The sequence below is a fragment of the Anomaloglossus baeobatrachus genome, chromosome 2 (genome assembly GCF_048569485.1).
Source record: "Anomaloglossus baeobatrachus isolate aAnoBae1 chromosome 2, aAnoBae1.hap1, whole genome shotgun sequence".
Classification (NCBI taxonomy): Eukaryota; Metazoa; Chordata; class Amphibia; order Anura; family Aromobatidae; genus Anomaloglossus; species Anomaloglossus baeobatrachus.
Window position 1 is genome coordinate 663,484,192 of NC_134354.1, and position 25,903 is coordinate 663,510,094.

The 25,903-nt window shown below is 48.5% G+C and overlaps 1 protein-coding gene across 1 annotated transcript in view; it reads left to right on the forward strand.

Moving 5' to 3' along the window:
* PIP4K2C (phosphatidylinositol-5-phosphate 4-kinase type 2 gamma) overlaps positions 1 to 25,903 on the forward strand; it is a 121,323-nt gene that overhangs the window by 79,920 nt on the left and 15,500 nt on the right. The window contains exon 7 of the mRNA XM_075337083.1: positions 8,535 to 8,648. Within this exon, the coding sequence (XP_075193198.1) occupies positions 8,535 to 8,648 (114 nt within the window). The remainder of the gene's footprint in view (positions 1 to 8,534; positions 8,649 to 25,903) is intronic.

Sequence of the window (25,903 nt, forward strand, 5' to 3'; positions counted from 1 at the left end):
TCAGTGGTGGCTCCTTCCCAACTCTCTATCGCAGGGAAAATCCTTCCTACCCCCCACCTAGGCTGTGGTCACGACGGACGCGAGCCTGTCAGGGTGGGGGGCGGTTTTTCTCCACCACAGGGCTCAGGGAACCTTGACTCCGATAGTCATCCCTTCAGATCAATATTCTGGAGATAAGGGCAGTGTATCTAGCCCTATTGGCCTTTCATCGGTGGCTGGAGGGCAGGCAGATCCGGATCCAGTCGGACAACGCCACTGCCGTCGCATACATCAACCACCAAGGCGGCACTCGCAGTCGTCAAGCCTTCCAGGAAGTCCGACGAATTCTGCAGTGGGTGGAAGCCTCAGCTTCCACCATCTCCGCAGTTCACATCCCGGGCGTAGAAAACTGGGAAGCAGATTTTCTCAGCCGACAGGGCATGGACGCGGGGGAATGGTCTCTGCACCCAGACGTGTTTCGAGAGATCTGTCGCCGCTGGGGAACGCCGGACGTCGATCTCATGGCGTCACGGCACAACAACAAGGTCCCGGCATTCATGGCCCGGTCTCAAGATCACAGAGCTCTGGCGGCGGACGCATTAGTTCAGGATTGGTCGCAGTTTCGACTGCCCTATGTATTTCCTCCTCTGGCGATGCTGCCCAAAGTGCTGCGCAAAATCAGGTCCGACTGTCGTCGCGCCCTTCTCGTCGCCCCAGATTGGCCGAAGGCGGTCATGGTACCCGGATCTGTGGCACCTCACGGTGGGTCAACCGTGGGCGCTCCCAGACCGCCCAGACTTGCTGTCTCAAGGGCCGTTTTTCCATCTGAATTCTGCGGCCCTCAACCTGACTGTGTGGCCATTGAGCCCTGGCTCCTAGCGTCCTCAGGGTTATCTCAGTTACATCGCTCCGTAGAGTGTCGGAGCTGGCAGCGCTGTCATGCAAAGCTCCCTTCCTGGTTTTTCACCAGGATAAGGTGGTTCTGCGTCCTGTTCCGGAGTTTCTCCCTAAGGTGGTATCTCCTTTTCATCTCAATCAGGATATCTCCTTACCTTCATTTTGCCCTCATCCAGTTCACCAATGTGAGAAGGATTTGCACTCGTTAGATCTGGTGAGAGCACTCCGGCTCTACGTATCTCGCACGGCGCACCTGCGCCGTTCAGATGCGCTCTTTGTCCTTGTCGCTGGCCAGCGTAAGGGTTCGCAGGCTTCCAAGTCAACCTTGGCTCGGTGGATCAAGGAACCGATTCTTGAAGCCTACCGTTCTTCTGGGCTTCCGCTTCCTTTGGGGCTGAAGGCCCATTCTACCAGAGCCGTGGGTGCGTCTTGGGCATTGCGGCACCGGGCTACGGCTCAGCAGGTGTGTCAGGCAGCTACCTGGTCTAGTCTGCACACTTTCACGAAACACTATCAGGTGCATACCTATGCTTCAGCAGACGCCAGTCTAGGTAGGCGAGTCCTTTAGGCGGCGGTTGCCCACCTATAAGAGGGGGTCGTTTTCGGCTCTTTTTTATCGAGGTATTCTTTTACCCACCCAGGGACTGCTTTTGGACGTCCCAATTGTCTGGGTCTCCCAATGGAGCGACAAAGAAGGGAATTTTGTTTACTTACCGTAAATTCCTTTTCTTCTAGCTCCTATTGGGAGACCCAGCACCCGCCCCTGTTCCCTTCGGGCTGGTTGTTCTTTTGTGTACACATGTTGTTCATGTTGAATTGTTCTTTTGGTTCATGGTTTTCAGTTCTCCGAACATCCTTCGGATTGAATTTACCTTAGACCAATTTATAAGTTTCCTCCTTCCTGCTTTTGCACCAAAACTGAGGAGCCCGTGATGCACGGGAGGGTGTATAGGCAGAGGGGAGGGGTTACACTTTTTAAAGTGTAATACTTTGTGTGGCCTCCGGAGGCAGAAGCTATACACCCAATTGTCTGGGTCTCCCAATAGGAGCTAGAAGAAAAGGAATTTACGGTAAGTAAACAAAATTCCCTTCTTTTCTGTCAACTCCCCCCTGCTCCAAGGCCGCCGCCTTCTCTCAGGCCGTGGCATCCTTGCAGGCCAACGGAGTAATTGTGCCGGTTCCCGCCCGGGAACGGTTCAGAGGTTTCTACTCAAATCTCTTCCTAGTCCCCAAAAAGGACTGTTCCTTCCGGCCCATCCTGGATCTCAAGCTTCTCAACAAGCATGTTCAGGTGCGGCAGTTTCGCATGGAGTCTCTGCGATCAGTCATTGCCTCAATGACCCAAGGAGATTTCCTGGCATCCATCGACGTCAGAGATGCCTATCTGCATGTGCCAATTGCAGTTTCACACCAGCGTTGGCTACGTTTTGCAATCGGAGAGGAACATTTCCAATTCGTGGCTCTCCCCTTCGGGTTAGCCACGGCCCCTCGAGTATTCACCAAGGTCATGGCAGCAGTGGTTGCGGTTCTGCACCTCCAGGGGTTGGCAGTGATTCCTTACCTGGACGACCTAGTCAAGGCGTCATCCAGCGCAGACTGTCAACGGAGTGTCTCGCTCACTCTCGCCACTCTAGCCCAATTCGGGTGGCTTGTCAATCTGCCCAAATCCACTCTGACTCCGACCCAGAGGCTCACATACCTAGGGATGCAGTTCGAGACTCTGCCGACACTTGTGAAGCTGCCCTTAGTCAAACAGCAGTCCCTCCATCTGGCTGTGCGCTCTCTGCTGAGGCCCTGCCGTCATTCCATCAGGCACCTAATGCAGGTGCTGGGTCAGATGGTGGCGCCAATGGAGGCTGTTCCCTTTGCCCTCTGTCTCAGGGACGCTCCTTCCTGGCTCCGTCCTGGGTGATCCTCACCACGGATGCCAGTCTATCCGGCTGGGGAGCGGTATGTCTCCACCACCGAGCACAGGGCACTTGGACTCCGTCCGAATCAGCCCTCTCGATCAATGTGCTGGAAACCAGAGCTGTGCTTCTAGCTCTCCTAGCCTTTCACCACCTTTTGGCGGGCAAGCACATCCGAGTCCAGTCAGACAACGCGACAGCGGTTGCCTACATAAATCACCAAGGCGGGACACGCAGCCGCCTGGCAATGTTGGAGGTTCAACGCATCCTTCAATGGACGGAGGACTCAAAGTCCACCATATCCGCAGTCCACATCCCAGGCGTGGAAAACTGGGAAGCAGATTATCTGAGCCGTCAAACCGTGGACAGTGGCGAGTGGTCCCTGCATCCGGCAGTGTTTCAGTCAATCTGCCGCAAGTGGGGCACTGCGGAAGTGGATCTAATGGCATCCCGGCACAACAACAAGGTTCCGGTTTACGTGGCTCGTTCCCACGATCCTCAGGCCTTTTCAGCGGACGCTCTGGTTCAAGATTGGTCCCAGTTTCGTCTGTCCTACGTGTTTCCCCCTCTAGCTCTCTTGCCCAGAGTTCTGCGCAAGATCAGAATGGAGGGCCGTCGGGTCATTCTCATTGCTCCGGACTGGCCCAGGCGAGCTTGGTACCCAGACCTGCTCCATCTGTCCGTAGAGGTGCCGTGGCATCTTCCGGACCGTCCAGACCTTCTCTCACAAGGTCCGTTTTTCCGCCAGAATTCTGCGGCTCTCAGATTGACGGCGTGGCTCTTGAGTCCTGGATCCTGACTGCTTCCGGCATTCCTCCCGAAGTCATCTCCACTATGACTCGGGCTCGGAAGTCTTTCTCGGCCAAAATCTATCACAGGACCTGGAGAATTTTCCTGTCCTGGTGTCGCTCTTCCGGCCATGCTCCTTGGCCTTTTTCCTTGCCGACCCTTCTGTCCTTCCTACAGTCCAGTCTGCAGCTAGAACTATCCCTCAATTCCCTCAAGGGACAAGTCTTGGCTCTGTCAGTGTTGTTCCAGCGGCGTATCGCCCGGCTGGCTCAAGTGCGCACCTTCATGCAGGGCGCATCTCACATCATTCCGCCTTACCGGCGGCCCTTGGATCCCTGGGACCTCAATCTGGTCCTCACGGCCTTGCAGAAAACCCCCTTTGAGCCTCTTAGGGAGGTTTCTTTGTCTCGTCTTTCACAGAAAGTTGTCTTTTTCTAGTGGCCATAACTTCCCTCAGTCTCTGATTTGGCTGCGCTCTCTTCGGAGTCACCTTTTTTGGTTTTTCATCAAGACAAGGTGGTTCTCCGTCCGACTCCGGACTTTCTCCCTAAGGTGGTCTCTCCTTTCCACCTTAACCAGGACATTTCCCTGCCTTCCTTTTGTCCGGCTCCTGTTCATCGCTTTGAAAAAGCATTGCATACTCTGGATCTGGTGCGGGCGCTCCGGATCTATGTGTCTCGCACCGCTGTTCTTAGGCGGTGCACCTCTCTTTTTGTTCTAACCACAAGTCGGCGTAAGGGCCTCTCAGCTTCTAAGCCGACCTTAGCTCGTTGGATTAGGTCGGCCATATCCGATGCCTACCAGTGTACTCAGGTGCCTCCCCCGCCGGGGTTCAAGGCACACTCGACCAGAGCTGTCGGTGCCTCTTGGGCTTTCAGGCACCAGGCTACGGCTCAGCAAGTCTGTCAGGCTGCCACTTGGACTAGCCTGCATACCTTTTCAAAGCACTACCAAGTGCATGCTCATGCTTCGGCAGATGCGAGCTTGGGCAGACGCATCCTTCAGGCGGCGGTCGCCCATTTGTGAAGTTAGGCTCCGCCTACTTCTCAGTTTTCTGTTTATTCCCAACCATGGACTGCTTTGAGACGTCCCAATGTCTGGGTCTCCCATAGGAACGATAAAGAAAAAGAGAATTTTGTTTGCTTGCCGTAAATTCTTTTTCTTGTAGTTCCGTATTGGGAGACCCAGCACCCTCCCTGTTGCCTGTTGGCAGTTTCTTGTTCCGCGTGTTCTCACCAGCTGTTGTCGTAGACAGAGGCTCCGGTTGTTCCGGTTCTTGCTCTGTCTTTACTTGTGGGTGGCTATTCTCCTTCAGCTTTTGCACTAAACTGGCTAGATCTGGTTATCCAGGGGGTGTATATGCTCAGAGGGAGGAGCTACACTTTTTAGTGTAGTACTTTGTGTCTCCTCCGGAGGCAGAAGCTATATACCCAATGTCTGGGTCTCCCAATACGGAACTACAAGAAAAAGAATTTACGGCAAGCAAACAAAATTCTCTCTTTTGTGGCCCCTTTGAAACCAAATTAAATACTTTATAAACTTGTACCTTTTTGCTATGTAAATTTTGTAAATCGTCCATGGGGGCGGGCTCTCTGGTGACTCTTCCTTCTCCTCCTGCAGCAGCAACAGAGCAGCGGGAGCGCAGACTCACCTAGTGTACACTGCCAAGGAGATGTGATAAAGCCCGGAGCGTGTGCACATATGAAGTGAATCTGGGAACGTACACCCACGTTCAGTGCACATGCTCCAGGCTTTATCTGTATAATCAGGAGAAATTGCACAACAAATAGTAGAGACCGTTTTCTCCGGTTACCCTAAAGTCTAAACTTTAGGCCTAAAGTAACATTTATTTTTATCTTGGGTAAAAGTAAAATGTTCCTTTTTTAGACTATGTGCGCACGTATGCGCTCTGCACCGCACCGAAAATGTGCGCTTCAGAGCGCAGCTGAAAAGCTGCGTTCTGAAGCGCATGGTGCCGGCAGATTCGTGCGCTCTGCATGCTGCCTCTCCCTATAGACAGCATGCAGAACGCACGGATGAAGTGACATGTCACTTCTTAGAACGCAGCGATTCGGCAAGCAGCCCAATTTTGTGGGGGTTTTTTTGTTTACCCCTCCTAACTTTAATCAGCATCACATTTTAAAAACCTTTGTGTTATAAAGTAAACATGTGCCAAAAGTTAGTTATTAACAATGCTGTGCAATAGAATGTTCTGGCTTAAGGGTATAAAAATTCCAAGTTCCAAAATTACCTGTGCATACAAAATGGAGAGGATAGGGGGTTAATGCTGCGCATCAGCCGAAATGAAGATGTAAAACGTTGATTATGATTACTCTTTTATTCCATAGGTCTACGTGTTTCGAGGTGAAAACCTCTTCCTCAGGACCAGAAACATCAACAGGCTTTTATGTTGATGTTTCTGGTCCTGAGGAAGAGGTTTTCACCTCGAAACACGTAGACCTATGGAATAAAAGAAAGAGTTATCATCATCAACGTTTTACATCTTCATTTCGGCTGATGTGCGGCATTAACCCCCTATCCTCTCCCTTTTGTATGCACATCCACGTGGGGCTGCAGCAGACGCCATTATCTTATGCGTATTAGTGCTTGTGACTGTCACAACCATTTCAGGTGAGTGTATATTTCCCGATATACCTCACTGATCTGTTGGTATTACACTATCAGCGCTCCTTATTTTCAGATTTAGAAGTTCCAAAATTACAAATTTTATTTATTTATTTTTTTTTTATATATATATATATATATATGAATAATCACAGTGTGACCGAAATTTACCACTTACAAGAAGCTCAATGTGTCACGAATAAACATTGTCAGAATCAGTTGACTCGTTACAGAGTTATTAACTCATAAAGTGACACTGGGAAGAATTAAAAAAAAATTGGCCTGGTCATGAAGGTGAAAACAGGCTCTGGCGCAAAAGGGTTAATTGGGTTTTGGGATTTTAACATATTTTGGGTCGTCATAAAACCTTCTATTTGTGTCAGGATTCTGTCTGGAGGGTATTTCGGTGCTCGCTCTGTTCTGGGCACACTGTTCCTTTTTATCTGATGCTTGGACTAAGTGACCTGGAGCCTTATTAGGATCTCAGTTTGAGGGTTGAGGCAACTCTGCTATAAATGTAACATTGCAGAAATTCCAGAATCACTTTAGGAACATTTCTATGTGGTCAGACACCGCTCTGCTCTGTGATAAGATTCTTTATATTCTAGTACCTTTTTGTCTTTGTTTTCAGAATTTATTTTTTTTTTTGATATTTATTTAAAGTTCTATAAGGTGGAATCTGCAGTTATAGTAAGCATGTCACATCCTCCGCACTTAGGCCTCATTTAAACAAATGTATTGTTCCCTTGAAGAATGCTGTAACATAATGACATACAGCATATTCACTTTGGAGGACCAACCACCAGGACATTCCTATATAAGCTAAATCCAGTGCCATACTGGCGCTATCGTGCTGATTCTATACACACCTTCACTTGTGAGATTGGATGTTTAGTTTCTGAAACCTAAGCAAGTAAAGTTTGTGAAATGCACTGTTAGTCTGCAGCACCTGTCATTCAAATATGTAATAGGTGGGTCACGTTTTTCTTGTTGTTCCCACCCGTCTGCCTGTTTGCCCTTCTTCCCCCTCTCTTTTATTACAGGGGGAGGAAGGAGGGAGGTAGGACCACCAGGCGACAGGGACGGGAATAACTAGCAAAATCCGATCCATAGATATTCTGTAGCTGCTATCAATCAAATAACAGTGCATTTCAAAAACTTTACTTGCCTATATTTCAGAAACTAAATATCCGATCTCACAACTATAGGTATGTATAGAATCAGCATGATAGCACCAGTATAGCACTGGCTTTAGTTTAGATATGAAAATCCTGGTGGTTGGTCCTCTTAAAAGAGAAGGTGTCATCCAAAATATAAAAATATTTCAAGGACAGGTGCATAGTGCTCCCCACATAGCGCTCTGCACGCCCCGGTTCAGCGATGCTCTGCCGTGCCCCCCCTCCACCCGGCGATGCTCTGCGCAAGACCCCACCCACTCCCCGCCGGAGATGCTCTGCCGCGCGTCTGCCTGCGGGGCTCTGCCGCGCGTCTGCCTGCGGGGCTCTGCCGCGCGTCTGCCTGCGGGGCTCTGCCGCGCGTCTGCCTGCGGGGCTCTGCCGCGCGTCTGCCTGCGGGGCTCTGCCGCGCGTCTGCCTGCGGGGCTCTGCCGCGCGTCTGCCTGCGGGGCGGCAAGGAGAGTGGGGGAAGTGTAGCGGTGCATCATTGGAGATAGTAGCAGCGGCGAGGTAGTGGCGCCGGTACTCACACAGGTTGAACGGGTGACAGGGGGAAAGTGCAGCATACGCTCTGAGCTGCACAGTGATGGCGCCGATCTCCTCCCTGTGCTGTGATCTGGACAGCCCAGGGTGCGCGTCCAGGTCACAGCAGGGAGCTGTCCTGTATTAAGTATAGGGTTGCAGCGCAAGGCTGCCATAAAGGAGGTAACTGTCGTTGCACACAGCAATTCCAGCATGGCAGCCCCCAGTGCTTCAGTAAAACTAAAATAAAAACTAAATCAGTGAATTTTAAGTTTTTTTTATTGAAAAATACTTGATTTCATAATCACTATTAATACAAAAATAAAGCGACACCTTCCATTTACTGAACCTAGACTGTTCAGAGAGCGAGCCTTCAGCTACCAGCTCGCCTTCCTGAGCCCTTACACGTAGAGATGTCTAACACCACCATATCTCTGCGAAAAAACAAAGGACCCAGCATGTTAAAATCCAGCATGCCAGGCCTTTCTGTCCCCTGAGCTGTGCAGTCAGTGGCAAGTCTGGACACCACACACACACACACACACACACACACACACACACACTACAGTATATAGGGTGTTTGATCGCCTCCAGTATTTTATATTGAGGATTCACAGCTCTTTGTTTTATCTGTTGTCAGATAAAGGAACTTCCGACTCTGAAGGACATGGATTTCTTAAACAAGAGCCAGAAGGTGTACGTGGATGAGGAGCAAAAGAAAGTCTTCATGGAGAAGCTGAAGCGGGATGTTGAGGTAGTGTCAACATCTTGCACTTATATATTTGTTTTTATGTTTTATTTAGTACAATTGCTTCATTATATAATCTTAAAGGGGGTGTCTGATGTAAAATGAAAATTCTGTGTCATCTGTGACTGCAGACTTGTGAATCCTCCCAGTGCATGCACTGTGTGCTGCGAGAATTCGCTGGTGTTGGAGCCAGGATCTGCGGTTACATGACCACAAGTATGCAATATGCATAATCCCAGCCAAAACCAGTTTAGTGGGCGCAGCATCGCACTGGCCCACTAGTCTGGTTCTGGGCAGGAGTATGCAGATCACATAATTGACGGCCATTCTCCGCTCTGACACCAGCGTTTCCTCGCAGTGTACAGTGTGTGTGTGATTGGAGGATTCACAAGTCTGCAGTCACACAGAGCGATTGTAGAATTTTCATTCTAGAGTGCACAACCCCTTTAACCCCTTCACAACTGCGGGCAGTAAAATTACGTCCTATTTTAACGTGACTTAACGACCAGGGACGTAATTTTACGGCCTAAACTTCATTTGATTGCTGTGGCCATAGCAACGGCTTTCAAATGATGTCCCCTGCTGTTTCTTACAGCAGAGGACCTTTGCTTGACCCCGGGGGGGTGGCATCGCCACCCCCTATCGACGATCGATGTGATTGGCTGTTCAAATCTGAACCGCCAACCACATCGTTCGCACTAATTTCGGCAAAAATAATGCCAGAATTACTGCGATACTGTGAAATCTGGCTATGATCTGCTCTAGCAGCTTCAACAAATCATAGCCGGAGCTCTAAAATGTCGCCCCCAGCCCCTGCAGCACTGATTGGAGCGATCGTGCTATGACGCGCAATCGCTCCAATCAGTGTGCAGTGGGGCGGTCTGATCTGCTGGTGGCCGCCCTCCCCAGGCCTGTGCTGGCCTGCGAGCCATCCCCCAACATGTCTGCAGCGTGGAGTGGCTGGTACTTTTGGTACCACGCCACCGCTGCTGCCGCCGCCGTATCTGAGCTCCTGCTGCACGTGAGTACTGTGCTCACTTTGCAGCCCGTGCGCGCTCCCGTGGTGCCCCGTGCGCGTTCCCGTGATGGCCCCTGCCCGTGCCCCCCTGCGATCTCCCCCCCCCCCCCCCGACATCCCGATCTGCTCCCCCCGCGATCTGACTGCCTCCCCCATTATCTCTATTCTGCTTCTACAGCTCCCTCTCCGGTCTCCCCCTCTGCTCCCCCCCCCTCTCCCCCTCTGCTCTCCCCCCCCTGCTCTCCCCCCCCCCCCCTCTCCCCCTCTGCTCTCCCCCGACGTCCTCTTACCTGTCTTCACCGGCTCGTCCGAGGTCTTAACTGGCCCGATCACCTCTGCCTCTATCGCTGGGTCCTTCCTGGGCATTCTGCTGATCTGCCCAACGTCCTGCCTGCTGCTCCTGTAAAGCTGTTCCTCTGCAGCTCTTCTGGTCAGTGATCCTCTGGGTACTGTGAGTATAACTTTTTTTTTTTTTTTTTCCCTGTATCCTGTCCATTTTTACACCTCATCCGTCCGTGCGTCCCGCCGAGCGCTGATCAGGGATGCACATAACGTACCTGCATCCATGGTCAATTTTTGGCGTGACTTTTTTTTTCCGTATCCCCGACGCTTTTTGCATCTCATCCGAATGTGCGTCCTGCAGTAGTCGATCAGTGCACCGCGTCTGTGCGTTTGAAAAGTCAAATGGCGTTCCTTCTCTTCTGAGCCCTGCCATGTGCCCAAACAATTACTTTCCACCACATATGAGGTATCTACGTACTCAGGAAAAATTGCACAATACGTTCTATGGCGCAGTTTTTCCTGATACCGTTGTAAAAAAAAAAACTACCTGATTGATGCAAAAAATTTGTGGTTAAAAAAAAAAAAAATAATTTTCACAGTTCAACGTTATCAACTTCTGTGGAGCCCCTGGAGGTACAAGGGGCTCACCAAATATCTAGATAAATTCCTTGAGGGGGTCTAGTTCCAAAATTGGGGTAATTTGTGGGGGAGCTCCACTGTTTAGGCACCATAGGGGGTCTCCAAACGTGACATGGCGTCCACTAATGATTCCAATCAATTTTGCTGTCAAATGGCGTTCCTTCTCTTCTGAGCCCCGCCATGCACCCAAACAATTACTTTCTTTGTCGCTCCATTGGGAGACCCAGACAATTGGGTGTATAGCTTCTGCCTCCGGAGGCCACACAAAGTATTACACTTAAAAGTGTAAAGCCCCTCCCCTTCTGCCTATACACCCCCCGTGTATCACGGGCTCCTCAGTTTCATTGCTTTGTGCGAAGGAGGCTGACATCCACGCATAGCTCCACATCTTAGTCAGCAGCAGCTGCTGACTATGTCGGATGGAAGAAAAGAGGGCCCATAACAGGGCCCCCAGCATGCTCCCTTCTCACCCCACTCTTGTCGGCGGTGTTGTTAAGGTTGAGGTATCCATTGCGGGTACGGAGGCTGGAGCCCACATGCTGTTTTCCTTCCCCATCCCCTTTAGGGCTCTGGGTGAAGTGGGATCCTAATCGGTCTCCAGGCACTGAGACCGTGCTCCATCCACAGCCCCTGGGGACTCTGCTGGACAAGGAGCCGAGTATCGTCAGGGACAAGGCCCTGCTACTTTGAGGTACTCTGTGTCCCCGTGGGGACCGCGCACAGAAACACTGCAGCATTGCTGGGTGTGTTAGTGCGCCGGGGACCGCAGCGCTGACCGCGCTTGTGCCATCACACACTGCAGCGTGGCTGGGTGTGTTAGTTTACTGGGGACTACCGCGCTGACCGCGCGCTGCCATTTCACAACTGCAGCGCGGCTGGGAGTGTTAGTGCGCCGGGGACTACCGCGCCGACCGCGCTTATAACTTTAGTCCCCGGCTTTTGCGGCCTAGTCTCACTTTTTTCCCGCCCCCAGGCCTGCCAGTCAGGGGAAGGGCGGGACGCTGCACAGGACGTCAGCGCTGAGGGCTGGAGCATACTTTGCATCCTCCACCCCCCTCACTGAGCACAGTGGGACACCAGATTCCCGCACTTTCTAGGGCACGCCCACGGCCCCCTCCTCTCCACAGGACGCCGGCAGCCATTCCTGTCAGCTCTTCTGACGCTGGAGAGGGGAGACAAGCTCTGGGAGACCCAGGCAGGGATTCTGGTGATCACACAACCGCTTTGAGCGGCCGGTAAGCAGCACCTGAGGTGCTGACCCCACTGAGTGCCGAAGTGTATATATATATATATATATATATGCTATACTTTTACACTGTACAGTCGCACTGTTGATTTTTGGCTGTATACCCTCCTGAATTGCTCAGAGGAGATAACAGCATGTCGTCCGAAAAAAGCAGGGTGCCAAAGCACAGGCTTACTATGCTGCCTGTACCTCATGTATGGCTATACTACCGGCAGGTTCCACCGACCCTCATTGTGTGCAATGCTCGGCCCCTGTGGCACTTTCTCAGCCGGAGCCTCTACTAATGGTGGCCCAGGGAGAACCACCTGTTAACACTGTCCAGGTGACGGGGACGGAGTTTGCAGTTTTTGCTGACAAACTTTCTGAGACTATGGATAAATGGTCTGCTCGGTTAATAGAAGCCTTGCAGTCCAGACCAGTAACTCAGGCCATGGGCACTGTTGAATCATTGCACCATGGTCTCCCTCAGTTGGAACAACAATGTGCCCCTGGGGTGACTCATAGGTACCAGGGTGAGGTCTCTGACACGGACCGCAGTCTCAGACCGCCTAAGCAAGCTCGCTGGGAAATTCCCTCGACATCATCGCACTGTTCAAGGTCTCAGCAGGACGACTCTTTGGATGATGAAGCGGAGGTAGCCGATCAGGATTCTGATCCTGAGGCCGCTCTCAACCTGGATACACCTGATGGTGACGCCATAGTGAATGATCTTATAGCGTCCATCAATCAAATGTTGGATATTTCTCCCTCAGCTCCTCCAGTTGAGGAGTCAGCTTCTCAGCAGGAGAAATTCCGTTTCAGGTTTCCCAAGCGTACAATGAGTACGTTTCTGGACCACTCTGACTTCAGAGAGGCAGTCCAGAAGCACCGATCTTGTCCAGATAAGCGTTTCTCCAAGCGCCTTAAGGATACACGTTATCCTTTCCCCCCTGACGTGGTCAAGGGCTGGGCTCAGTGTCCCAAGGTTGATCCTCCAATCTCCAGACTGGCGGCTAGATCCATAGTTGCAGTGGAAGATGGGGCTTCACTCAAAGATGCCACTGACAGACAGATGGAGCTCTGGTTGAAATCCATCTATGAGGCTATCTGCGCGTCTGTTGCTCCAGCATTCGCAGCCGTATGGGCACTCCAAGCTATCTCCGCTTGTCACGCGCAGATTAATGCGCTCACACGTACGTCTGCTCCGCAAGCGGTGTCCTTAACCTATCAGGCGTCGGCATTTGCGTCCTACGCCATTAATGCTGTCCTGGACTCTGCGAGCCGTACGGCGGTAGCATCCGCCAATTCGGTGGCAGTACGCAGGGCTTTGTGGCTACGGGAATGGAAGGCAGATTCTGCTTCCAAAAAAGTTCTTAACCGGTTTGCCACTTTCTGGCGACCGCCTGTTTGGTGAGCGATTGGATGAAATTATTAAACAATCCAAGGGAAAGGAGGGTACAGTCGAGGTTTCGGTCCCAATTCTCCTCGTCCAAAAGGCCTCAGAAGGATCAGAGGAACTCCAATTCCTGGCGGTCTCAGTCACGTCCTAAAAAGACCGCCGGAGGAACCACTACCAAGGCGGCCTCCTCATGACTTTCGGCCTCCTCACACCGCATCCTCGGTCGGTGGCAGGCTCTCCCGCTTTTGCGACACCGGGCTGCCACAGGTACAAGACCGTTGGGTGAGGGACATTCTGTCTCACGGTTACAGGATAGAGTTCAGCTCTTGTCCTCCGACTCGATGCTTCAGAACATCTCCGCCCTCCGAGCGAGCCGAGGTGCTCCTTCAGGCGGTGCGCACTCTGAAGGCAGAAGGAGTGGTGGTCCCGGTCCTGTCCCAGCAACAGGGTCACGGGTTTTACTCCAACTTGTTTGTGGTTCCAAAAAAGGACGGGTCCTTCCATCCTGTTCTGGACCTAAAACTGCTCAACAGGCACGTGAAAACCAGGCGGTTCCGGATGGAATCCCTCCGCTCCGTCATCGCCTCAATGTCCCAAGGAGATTTCTAAGCATCGATCGACATCAAAGATGCTTATCTCCACGTGCCGATTGCTCCAGAGCATCAGCGCTTTCTGCGCTTCGTGATAGGAGACGAACACCTTCAGTTCGTGGCACAGCCTTTCGGCCTGGCAACAGCCCCACGGGTCTTCACCAAGGTCATGGCAACAGTAGTAGCAGTCCTGCACTCTCAGGGACACTCTGTGATCCCTTACTTAGACGATCTGCTTGTCAGGCACCCTCTCAAGAGGCATGCCAACACAGCCTGAACGTTGCTCTGGAAACTCTCCAGAGTTTCGGGTGGAGCATCAACTTCCAAAGTCAAATCTGACACCGGCCCAATCGCTGACATATCTTGGCATGGAGTTTCATACCCTCTCAGCGATAGTGAAGCTTCCGCTGAACAAACAGGGTTCACTACAGACGGGGGTGCATTCTCTCCTTCAAGGCCAGTCACTCCCCTTGAGGCGCCTCATGCACTGCCTAGGGAAGATGGTGGCAGTCCCTTTCGCGCAGTTTCATCTGCGTCCACTTCAATGGGACATTCTCCGCAAATGGGACAGGAAGTCGACGTCCCTCGTCAGGAACGTCTCCCTTTCTCAGGCAGCCAAAGATTCTCTTCGGTGGTGGCTTCTTCCCACTTCATTGTCGAAGGGGAAATCCTTCCTACCCCCATCCTGGGCGGTGGTTACGACGGACGCGAGTCTGTCGGGGTGGGGAGCAGTCTTTCTCCACCACAGGGCTCAGGGTACTTGGACTCTGTCTGAGTCCTCCCTGCAGATCAATGTTCTGGAGATAAGGGCAGTGTATCTTGCCCTAAAGGCGTTCCAGCCGTAGCTGGAAGGCAAGCAGATCCGAATTCAGTCGGACAACTCCACAGCGGTGGCATACATCAACCACCAAGGCGGAACACGCAGTCGGCAAGCCTTCCAGGAAGTCCGGCGGTTTCTACTGTGGGTGGAAGCCACAGCCTCCACCATATCCGCAGTTCACATCCCGGGCGTAGAAAACTGGGAAGCAGACTTTCTCAGTCGCCAGGGCATGGACGCAGGGGAATGGTCCCTTCACCCGGACGTGTTTCAGGAGATCTGTTGCCGCTGGGGGATGCCGGACGTCGACCTAATGGCGTCCCGGCACAACAACAAGGTCCCGGCATTCATGGCACGGTCTCACGATCACAGAGCTCTGGCGGCAGACGCCTTAGTTCAGGATTGGTCGCAGTTTCAACTCCCTCATGTGTTTCCTCCTCTGGCACTGTTGCCCAGAGTGTTACGCAAGATCAGGTCCGACTGCCGCCGCGCCATCCTCGTCGCTCCAGACTGGCCGAGGAGGTCGTGGTACCAGGATCTGTGGCATCTCACGGTGGGCCAACCGTGGGCACTACCAGACCGACCAGACTTACTGTCTCAAGGGCCGTTTTTCCATCTGAATTCTGCGGCCCTCAACCTGACTGTGTGGCCATTGAGTCCTGGATCCTAGCGTCTGCAGGGTTACCTCAAGAGGTCATTGCCACTATGAGACAGGCCAGGAAACCAACATCTGCCAAGATCTACCACAGGACGTGGAAGATATTCTTATCTTGGTGCTCTGATCAGGGAGTTTCTCCATGGCCATTTGCCTTGTCCACTTTTCTTTTCTTCCTTCAATCCGGATGGGAAAAAGGTTTGTCGCTCGGCTCCCTTAAGGGACAAGTCTCAGCGCTCTCTGTGTTCTTTCAGAAGCACCTAGCCAGACTTTCACAGGTACGCACGTTCCTGCAGGGGGTTTGCCACATAGTCCCTCATTACAAGCGACCGTTAGAACCCTGGGCTCTGAACAGGGTTCTGATGGCTCTTCAGAAGCCGCCTTTCGAGCCTATGAGGGATATTTCCCTTTCTCGCCTTTCGCAGAAAGTGGCCTTTCTAGTAGCAGTCACATCACTTCGGAGAGTGTCTGTCTGAGCTAGCAGCGCTGTCATGCAAAGCTCCTTTCCTGATGTTTCACCAGGACAAGGTGGTTCTGCGCCCGGTTCCGGAATTTCTTCCTAAGGTGGTATCCCCCTTTCATCTCAATCAGGATATCTCCTTACCTTCGTTTTGGCCTCATCCAGTTCATCAATGTGAAAAGGATTTGCATTTGTTGGATCTGGTGAGAGCACTCAGACTCTACATTCCCGTACGGCGCCTCTGCGCCGCTCGGATGCACTTTTTGTCCTTGTCGCTGGTCAGCGTAAGGGGTCAGGCTTCCAAATCCACCCTGGCTCGGTGGATCAAGGAACCAATTCTCGAAGCCTACCGTTCTTCTGGACTCCCGGTTCCCTCAGGGCTGAAGGCCCATTCTACCAGAGCCGTGGGTGCGTCCTGGGCTTTGCGGCACCAGGCTACGGCTCAGCAGGTGTGCCAGGCGGCTACCTGGTCGAGCCTGCACACTTTCACGAAACACTATCAGGTGCATACCTATGCTTCGGCAGATGCCAGCCTAGGTAGACGAGTCCTTCAGATGGCGGTTGCCCACCTGTAGGAAAGGGCCGTTTTACGGCTCTATTACGAGGTATTATTTTACCCACCCAGGGACTGCTTTTGGACGTCCCAATTGTCTGGGTCTATGTATGTATGTATGTATGGAGCGACAAAGAAGAAGGGAATTTTGTTTACTTACCGTAAATTCCTTTTCTTCTAGCTCCAATTGGGAGACCCAGCACCCGCCCTGTTCCCTTCGGGCTGTTGTTATTTGTGTACACATGTTGTTCATGTTGAATGGTTTCAGTTCTCCGAAATTTCTTCGGATTGAATTTACTTTAAACCAGTTTATTAGCTTTCCTCCTTCTTGCTTTTGCACTAAAACTGAGGAGCCCGTGATACACGGGGGGTGTATAGGCAGAAGGGGAGGGGCTTTACACTTTTAGTGTAATACTTTGTGTGACCTCCGGAGGCAGAAGCTATACACCCAATTGTCTGGGTCTCCCAATTGGAGCTAGAAGAAAAGGAATTTACGGTAAGTAAACAAAATTCCCTTCTTCCACCACATATGAGGTATCGCTGTACTCAGGAAAAAATGCACGTATCCCCGACGCTTTTTGTATCGCATCCGACCGTGCGTCCTGCGGCGGCCGATCAGTGCACTGCGTCTGTGCGTTTGAAAAGTCAAATGGCGCTCCTCTTCTGAGCCCCGCCATTTGCCCAAACAATTACTTTCCACCACATGTGAGGTATCTACGTACTCAGGAAAAATTGCACAATACGTTTTATGGTGCATTTTTTCCTGATAGCCTTGTGAAAAAAAAGCTACCTAGTTGAAGCAACCGTTTTGTGGTAAAAAAACAATTTTTTCTTTTCACGGCTCAACGCTATAAACTTCTGTGAAGCCCCCAGGTGTTCAAAGTGCTCACCAAACATCTAGAAAAATTATTTGAGGGCTCTAGTTTCCAAAATGGGGTCACTTGTGGGGAAGCTCCATTGTTTAGGCAACTCAGGGGGTCTTCAAACCCGACATGGCGTCCGCTAATGAGTGCAGCTAATTGTGCGTTCAAAAATTCAAATGGCGCTCCTTCCCTTCCGAGCTCTGCCGTGCGCCCAAACAATTGATTTTTACCACATATGGGGTATCGGCGTACTCAGGAGAACATGCACAATAAATTGTAGGGTGCACTTTCTCTTTTCTCCCTTGTAAAAATGAAAATTGTATGGCTAAAGTAACATTTTTGTGTTAAAAAGTAAAATTTTCATTTTTTCCTTCCACATTGCTTTGGTTCCTGTGAAGCACCTAAAGGGTTAATAAACTTATTGGATGTGGTTTTGAGCAGTGTGAGGGGTGCAGTTTTTAGAATGGGGTCACTTTTGGGTATTTTCTGTCACCTTGGCTTCTCAAAGTCACTTCAAATGTGATGTGGTCCCTAAAAAAAATTCTTTTGTAAATTTTGTTGGAAAAATGAGAAATTGCTGATGACCTTTGACCCCTTCTAACTTCCTAACGAAAAAAAATTGCGCTGATGGAAAGTAGACAAGTGGGAAAGTTTATTTATTAACTATTTTGTGTGACCTATCTCTCAGATTTATGGGCAAAGTTTGAAAATTGCGAAATTTTCATAATTTTCGCAAAACTTCCTAAATTTTCACAAACGCAAAAAATATCGGCCTAGATTTACCACTGACATGAAGTACAATATGTCATGAAAAAACAATCTCAGAATCGCCAGGATCCGTTGAAGCGTTCCAGAGTTATAACCTGTCAAAGTGACACTGGTCAGAATTGCAAAAAATGGCCCGGTCATTAGGGTGTTTTAGTGGCCGGGGGTGAAGGGGTTAAGACAATATAGAATGGCTCAATTGTGTCAGTGACTATAGTTTTAATTAGCTTGGCACTTGCCACAAGGAGGAATTTATCCCCTAAGGCTATGTGCCCACGCTGCGGAAAATGCGCGGATTTTGCCGCGGATTTCTCGCAGAAAAGCTGCGGATTTTCCAGAAATCTGCAGCACAGCTACTCCCCAGCCATTTCTATGGCCTTTGGGAAATGCTGTGCCCACGCTGCGGATTTTTCCGCAGCGGAAATCGTGCGGATTTCCATGCGGAAAAATCTGCAGCATGTCAATTATTGTTGCGGATTTCTCCGCAGGGTCCCATATACTTACCTGCCTCACCGGAGTCACTTTCTCCGTCTGGTGTACAGGAGCGCGGTGAATCCAGGTACAGGAAGGAAGAGGTGGGCAGAGCCTGCACGATCTCCGGTCATGTGACAGCCGGAGCTAGTTCAGGCCCGCCCACCTTCTCCTGCAGATGCTGAGAGAGTGACCCGGCTGCCGGAAAGCGAGGTGCTGCATGATGGAGGTAAGTATGAACTCACCCGATCACTGCAGCACTTGTTCTGCATTGAGGATGCAGTGCCGAAGCCATGGCACTGTATCCTCAATGCAGAATGCCCGCACCATATCTGCACGACATTCCGCAGCATGGAAACAGACAAAAGTTGTGGTGCTGTTTCCTGGGAGCTCCTGCGGAATGTCTTGCGGATATATCCACAGGACACTGTCCCCGTGGGCACATAGCCTTAGAATCCCTTTTAGAAGCCTCTCACCTAGCCAAACCAGTCCTTCTGCATTGAAGGTTCGATGATGACTTTTATGATTGCTGCCTCGAACAGGTAGCATTAACATTCATATCCTCATCCTCTCTCTGTAAAGAGGCTATTTGTAGAGCTTTAATTGACATTTAGCTGATATGTCTAATAACCTCCGGCTATTTTGGATGTGTGTGAACACTTAGTGTGGTTGGATCTCTTGCATAAAGCGCCTCAGTACATAGGTTATAAAGTAAAGAGATGAAGGTTAGATCTCGTTACAACACAGAACATAATTGACATTTTCTGCATTGGAGTGGATTTTTCTCAATTAGTGAAGGTTAGCATTGCTCATATACATTATTCTTTTTCCGTGACCTCTGGCTAATTTGATGTTTCCTTATGGCCTTTTATCTTTCAAGCAATATGTTCTTTTTATACAAGCATCTGGATAATTGAGTCTTGTGATGCTGATGTGTCAGATCTGCACTTTGAGAAAGGGGGCATTCCCAAATCCAAATGCCCTCTTCCCTTCTGAGTCCCACGGTGTGCCTAAATCACAGTTGTTGTCCACATGTTTGAATTTCTGTAGCGAGGAGAGCCTGCTGAATTTATGGGGTGCAGGTCTCCATAAGCACAAACTGGGCACAATGTACAGGCACTACATTGGCAAATTTTCTTTTTCTCTTTGCAACATCCATTCCTGCTTGTTTCTGGAAAACACGCATGTAGTCAAAATTGTCACTATATCCGTAGATTAATTCTCAGAGCGGTGTGATTCCAAATTGGGGTCACTTAAGGGGGGGGGTTCAGCTCTAAAGGCAGTCCAAGGTTCTGTACACTGAGTCCGCAAACTAGTCCAGGAAACTCTACACTCCAAAAATCAAATAGCGCTCCTTCCCTCCAGAGTTTCACAGTGTGGCTAAACAGTACTGTATAGTCACATCTGGTGTATTGTCACATTCACAAACTGTGTGACCATTATGGTACATTACTACAATCTGTTTGCGTTTTTGAAGCTGCAGAATTATGGCACCAATTCCACATTTTAGTTTTACTTGCCTTTTTGTTTATATGCGGTTTTGATACGTTTGACGCATGCATTTTTGTTTCTTTAAATTATCAATAATGTTGATGACACACATGCATCCGAGCTAACAGGAGGCTGCCCAAAGCAAAGATTTCGACTGTTAATGTAAAACAAGTTTATTATTACAGATTATAGTGGTATAAAATCACGCATAATTATAACCATCTCATAAGAAATACTATAACCAATACAGACACAAAAAAAATATAAAGCTACAGCATACATATACACTTGCACACTTGCCCCTCATGTGGCACTGAAGGGTTTTTAGCCTGGCTTAACCTAACCAATAACGAAGTGGCGTACCTCCTATTTTTGAAAACCAAGAAAGTTAAAGCAGTCAGCTTGGCCTATTATCATCAGGCTGGAAAGTTCCATGGTTCTTGGTGTCTTCCATCCTAAAAATACCAGCCTGCAGCTGCCCCAGTAATGGTGTATCACATAAGATGCGCCAATTCTGGTGCTTCGCCTCAGCTGTTCCAGATTGCCCTGGTGCATTGGCAATCTGGGTAATGGTAGTTGGGGTTAATGTCAGCTGTGTAATGTCAGCAGGCATCAAGCCCCGGTGTTTGTAATGGTGAGATGTCTAGCAGACACCGCTTTTAATAACCCAGTATCATAGTATCATTAGTTTTTATGGTTGAAGGGAGACTCTAAGTCCATCTAGTTCAACCTGTAGCCTAACATGTTGATCCAGAGGAAGGCAAAAAAAAAACCAATGTGGCAAACAAGTTCCAATGGGGAAACAATTTCCTTCCTGACTCCACATCCGGCAATCAGACTAGTTCCCTGGATCAATACCCTGTCATAAAATCTAATATACATAACTGGTAATATTAAATTTTTCAAGAAAGGCATCCAGGCTCTGCTTAAATGTTAGTAGCGAATCACTCATTACAACATCATGCGGCAGAGAGTTCCACAGTCTCACTGCTCGTACAGTAAAGAATCCTCGTCTGTGATTTATGATTAAACCTTCTTTCCTCAAGACGTAGCGGATGCCCCCGTGTTCCAGTCGCAGGCCTAAAGGTGTAAAAAGATCTTTGGAAAAGTCTCTGTACTGTCCCCTCATATATTTATACATTGTGATTAGATCCCCCCTAAGCCTTCGTTTTTCCAAACTAAATAACCCCAAGTTTAATAACCTGTCTTGGTATTGCAGCCCACCCATTCCTCTAATAATCTTGGTGGCTCTTCTCTGCACCCTCTCCAGTTCAGCTATGTCCTTCTTATATATCGGTGACCAGAATTGTACACAGTATTCTAAGTGCAGTCGCACTAGTGACTTGTACAGCGGTAGAACTATATTTTTTTCATGAACACTTATACCTCTTTTAATACATCCCATTATTTTATTAGCCCTGGCAGCAGTTGCCTGACACTGTCCACTAAAGTGAAGTTTACCATCCACCCATACACCCAAGTCTTTTTCTGTGTCTGTTTTACCCAGTGTTCTACAATTAAGTACATAATCATAAATGTTAATTCCTCTACCCAAGTGCATGACCTTACATTTATCTACATTAAACTTCAATTGCCACTTCTCAGCCCAATCCTCCAATTTACATAAATCTCCCTGTAATATAAAATTTATCCTCCTCTGTATTGATTACCCTGCAGAGTTTAGTATCATCTGCAAATATTGAAATTCTACTCCGCATGCCCCCAACAAGGTCATTTATAAATATGTTGAAAAGAAGCGGGCCCATTACTGACCCCTGTGACACCCCACTATGAACTGAGACCCAGTCCAAGTACGTACCATTAATAACCACCCTTTGTTTCCTATCACTGAGCCAGTTTTTAACCCAGTTACACATATTTTCCCCTATCCCCATTATTCTCATTTTATGTACCAACCTTTTGTGTGGCACCGTATCAAAAGCTTTTGAAAAGTCCATATACACAACATCCACTGCATTTCCCTGGTCCAGGCTTGAACTTACCTCTTCATAGAAGCTGATCAAATTAGTTTGACAGGATCGATCCCTCATAAACCCATGTTGATACTCTGTCATAAGGTTATTTTTCTTGAGATACTCCAGTATAGCCTCTCTCAAGAATCCCTCAAGGATTTTACCAACCGTAGAGGTTAAACTTACCGGCCTATAATTTCCCGGCTCAGTTTTTGTCTCCTTTTTGAATATTGGCACCACATTTGCTATGCGCCAGTCCTGCGGTACCGACCCTGTTATTAAGGAATCTGAGAAGATTTAAAAATAATGGTCTATCTATCACAGAACTCAATTCCTGTAGTACTCTGGGGTGTATGCCATCCGGGCCCGGAGATTTGTCAACCTTAGTGATTTCGAGGCGGCGGCGTACTTCCTGCTGGGTTAAGCAGGTAATATTCAAGGGTGAATTTATGGTATCACTGGTCATGTCATCTGCCATGGCATTTTCTTGTATAAAAACCGTAGAAAAAAAGTCATTCAGCAGGTTGGCTTTACCCTCATCCCCTTCCACCATTTCACCAAGACTATTTTTAATGGGGCCAACACTATCGCTTTTCAGTTTTTTACTGTTTATGTAGTTAAAGAATATTTTAGGATTATTTTTACTTTCTCTCACAATGAGTCTCTCTGTCTCAAACTTAGCTAACTTAATTTGCTTTTTACAGATTTTATTTAATTTTCTATAATTATATAATGGCTCATCACTACCTACCCTCTTTAATTCTTTTAAGGCTTTCTGTTTTTCTTTTATTGCTTCCCTTACAGCTCTATTTAGCCATAGGGGTTTCCTCCTATTTCTAGCATGTTTGTTCCCATAGGGTATATTTTCTGCACAAGCCCTATTCAGGATGCTCATAAAAGTCTCCCATTTGCTTTGTGTACTTTTATTACTTAGTACATTATCCCAGTTTATTGCACTAAGATCATCTCTCAACCGTTTAAAATTTGCTTTCCTGAAGTTTAGTGTCCTTGTAGCCCCTCTACTAGACATCTTACTAAAGAATACATGAAAACTTATTATTTTGTGATCACTATTCCCCAAGTAACCCCCAACTTGTATATTTGATATGCGGTCTGGGCTATTGGTTAGTACAAGGTCTAGTAGTGCTCCCCCTCTTGTGGGGTCCTGTACCATTTGTAAAAGGTAATTATCTTTCATTGTTATCAAAAATCTATTTCCTTTGCTGGAACTGCAAGTTTCTGTTCCCCAATTTATATCAGGATAGTTAAAGTCCCCCATAATAATTACCTCTCCGAGACTCGTTGCTTTATCAATTTGCTTTGAGGATATTCTCTACCTCTTCCATAATATTCGGCGTCTTATAACACACACCTATCAGTATTTTATTATTCATTCTCCCCCCCCTTATCTCCACCCATAGGGACTCTACATTCTCAGTACCCTCACATATGTTGTCACACAGGATGGGTTTTAAGGATGATTTTACATATAGACACACACCTCCCCCTCGCTTATTTGTACGGTCATTCCTGAATAGGCTATAACCCTGTAAATTAACAGCCCAGTCATAGCTCTCATCCAGCCATGTCTCTGATATCCCCACTATATCATAATTTTCTTCCAACAATATTAATTCTAATTCCTCCACCTTATTTGTGAGGCTTCGGGCAGTAGTGTACATGCACGTTACGTATGACTCTGTACCTGTATTCCTGCTTACTGTATTAACTGTCCTAACCCTTCCCCCCGTACCACCCCCAATTTCATTACTTGTGCCCTGGTCACTATCTGCACTACATTCCCCTTCTATAAAGTGAATACCCTTGCCCCCCATTCCTAGTTTAAACACTCCTCCAACCTTCTAGCCATTTTCTGCCCCAGCAGAGCTGCACCCTCCCCATTAAGATGCAGCCCATCCCTAGCATAGAATCTGTAGCCAACTGAAAAGTCGGCCCAATTCTCCAGGAACCCAAAACCCTCTTTCCTACACCAATTCCTGAGCCACCTGTTAACCTCCCTGATCTCCCTTTGCCTCTCTGGTGTGGCTCGTGGCACAGGTAGTATTTCCGAAAATACCACCTTTGAGGTCCATGCTTTAAGCTTACAACCTAATTCCCTGAAATCATCTTTAAGGACCTTCCACCTACCTCTAACTTTGTCATTTGTGCCAATGTGTACAATGACCGCTGGGTCCTCCCCAGCCCCTCCCAGTAATCTGTCAACCCGATCAGCGATGTGCCGAACTCGAGCGCCAGGAAGACAACACACTGTTCGGCGATCCCTGTGTTTGTGACAGATTGCCCTATCTGTCCCCCTAATAGAGTCCCCCACTACCAGTACCTGTCTTGCCTGCCCTGCACTCCTATTCCCCCCCTTACTGGAGCAGACACTCCTCTGGCGTTCAGAAGTCATGCCTTGCTGCAGCAATGCTACCCCTGTAATGACATCCCCCTCATCTGCCAAGTTTGCAAACCTATTGGGGTGTGTCAGTTCAGGACTAGCCTTCCTAGCACTTTTCCCTTTACCCCCCTTTCTAACTGTCACCCAGCTACCTACCTCACCGTCCTGCCGCTCCCTACTACGATCCTCCCCCACATCTGACCCAGCAAGCTGCTGCTCAGTGAGCAGCAAACTCCTTTCCATATTGCTAATGCATCTCAGAGTTGCCAGCTGCTCATTTAGATCTAGTATCTGGGCTTCCAAATGTGCAACTTGCACACATCTCGAACAACAGTATGCACCCTAGAACGGCTTTTCAAGGACTGCATACATGAGACAAGATGTACACTGGATCGTATTAGCAATAGTGGAGCACATTTTCTAATGGGGATAGCACTAAACAAATGTTAAGTAATTAAACAACTAAATACAAACAATTCTACTCACACTTACTTTTGCTCACACTTTGCTCACTCACGCTCACAATGAAGAAGACAGGCTAAAATTTGCGCGTCGCTAGGCGCGCGGTTTTCAGAAGTCTTCCTTCCGGCTGTAACGGCCAAAACCCGGTTCTCCTTGAGCTCGCGATGACTCTTCACTTGTCCCAGAAGGCACTGGGAATATGCAAATTATCCTCGAAAGACTCCTTCCCTGGCTTTCAGAAGTCTTCCTTCCGGCTGTAACGGCCAAAACCCGGTTCTCCTTGAGCTCGCGGTGACTCTTCACTTATCCCAGAAGGCACAGGGAATATGCAAATTAGCCTCGCAAGACTCCTTCCCTGTAAGGAGAAAGTAAACACTCACACACACTCACACACACTCACACACTCACACACTCACACACACACACACACACACTTTATTTGAAAATACTGTTTTTTGTTGGGGGGGGGGTTCTCCCCCATGGTTCACTTTTTTTTTTTTTTCTTTTTTGTCATGTGGACCTGACTTACTCAACAAAAGGAAATCTTAAAGAAAAATGGCAAAACAAAAACAAGAGACTGCTTCTAATTGGTGAGCGAATGATAAACTTCCCACTCTGGTCCGTCTATGAATGTTTTGGGTGCTACTGGGCTATTTCAGATAGTCGACTGTTCCTTGTTCACTGATTAATTAGAACGCACGGTTCTCATATCTGAAGTAGTCCAGCAGTCCCCACAACGTTCGATTACTACATCGGACCTGAAAATATTTTTTTCTGATTTTTTTTTTTTTTTTTTTTTTTTTTTTTTCTCTTTATAGGTATATTTTTTAATAAAATGTAAATTGTTTTTTTTTATTCTATAAACTGACATGTCTCCGAATTTCCAAGCAATAATTTTTTAATTTCTGAAAATGAGAAATGGTCAAAATAACAAAATTAATACATTGCTTTCAGACCTCAAATAATGCAAAGAAAACAAGTTCATAATCATTTACAACAACAATACCAATAATGTAATAAATAACTCAGGAAGAGTTCAGAAATCATTATTTTGAGGAATAACCATGATTTTTAATCACAGATTTTATGCATTTCTTGGCATGCTTTCCACCAATCTTTCACACTGCTTTTGGGTGACCTTATGCCCTTCCTGGTGCAAAAATATAAACAGTTATTTAATAGCTTGTGACTATCCAT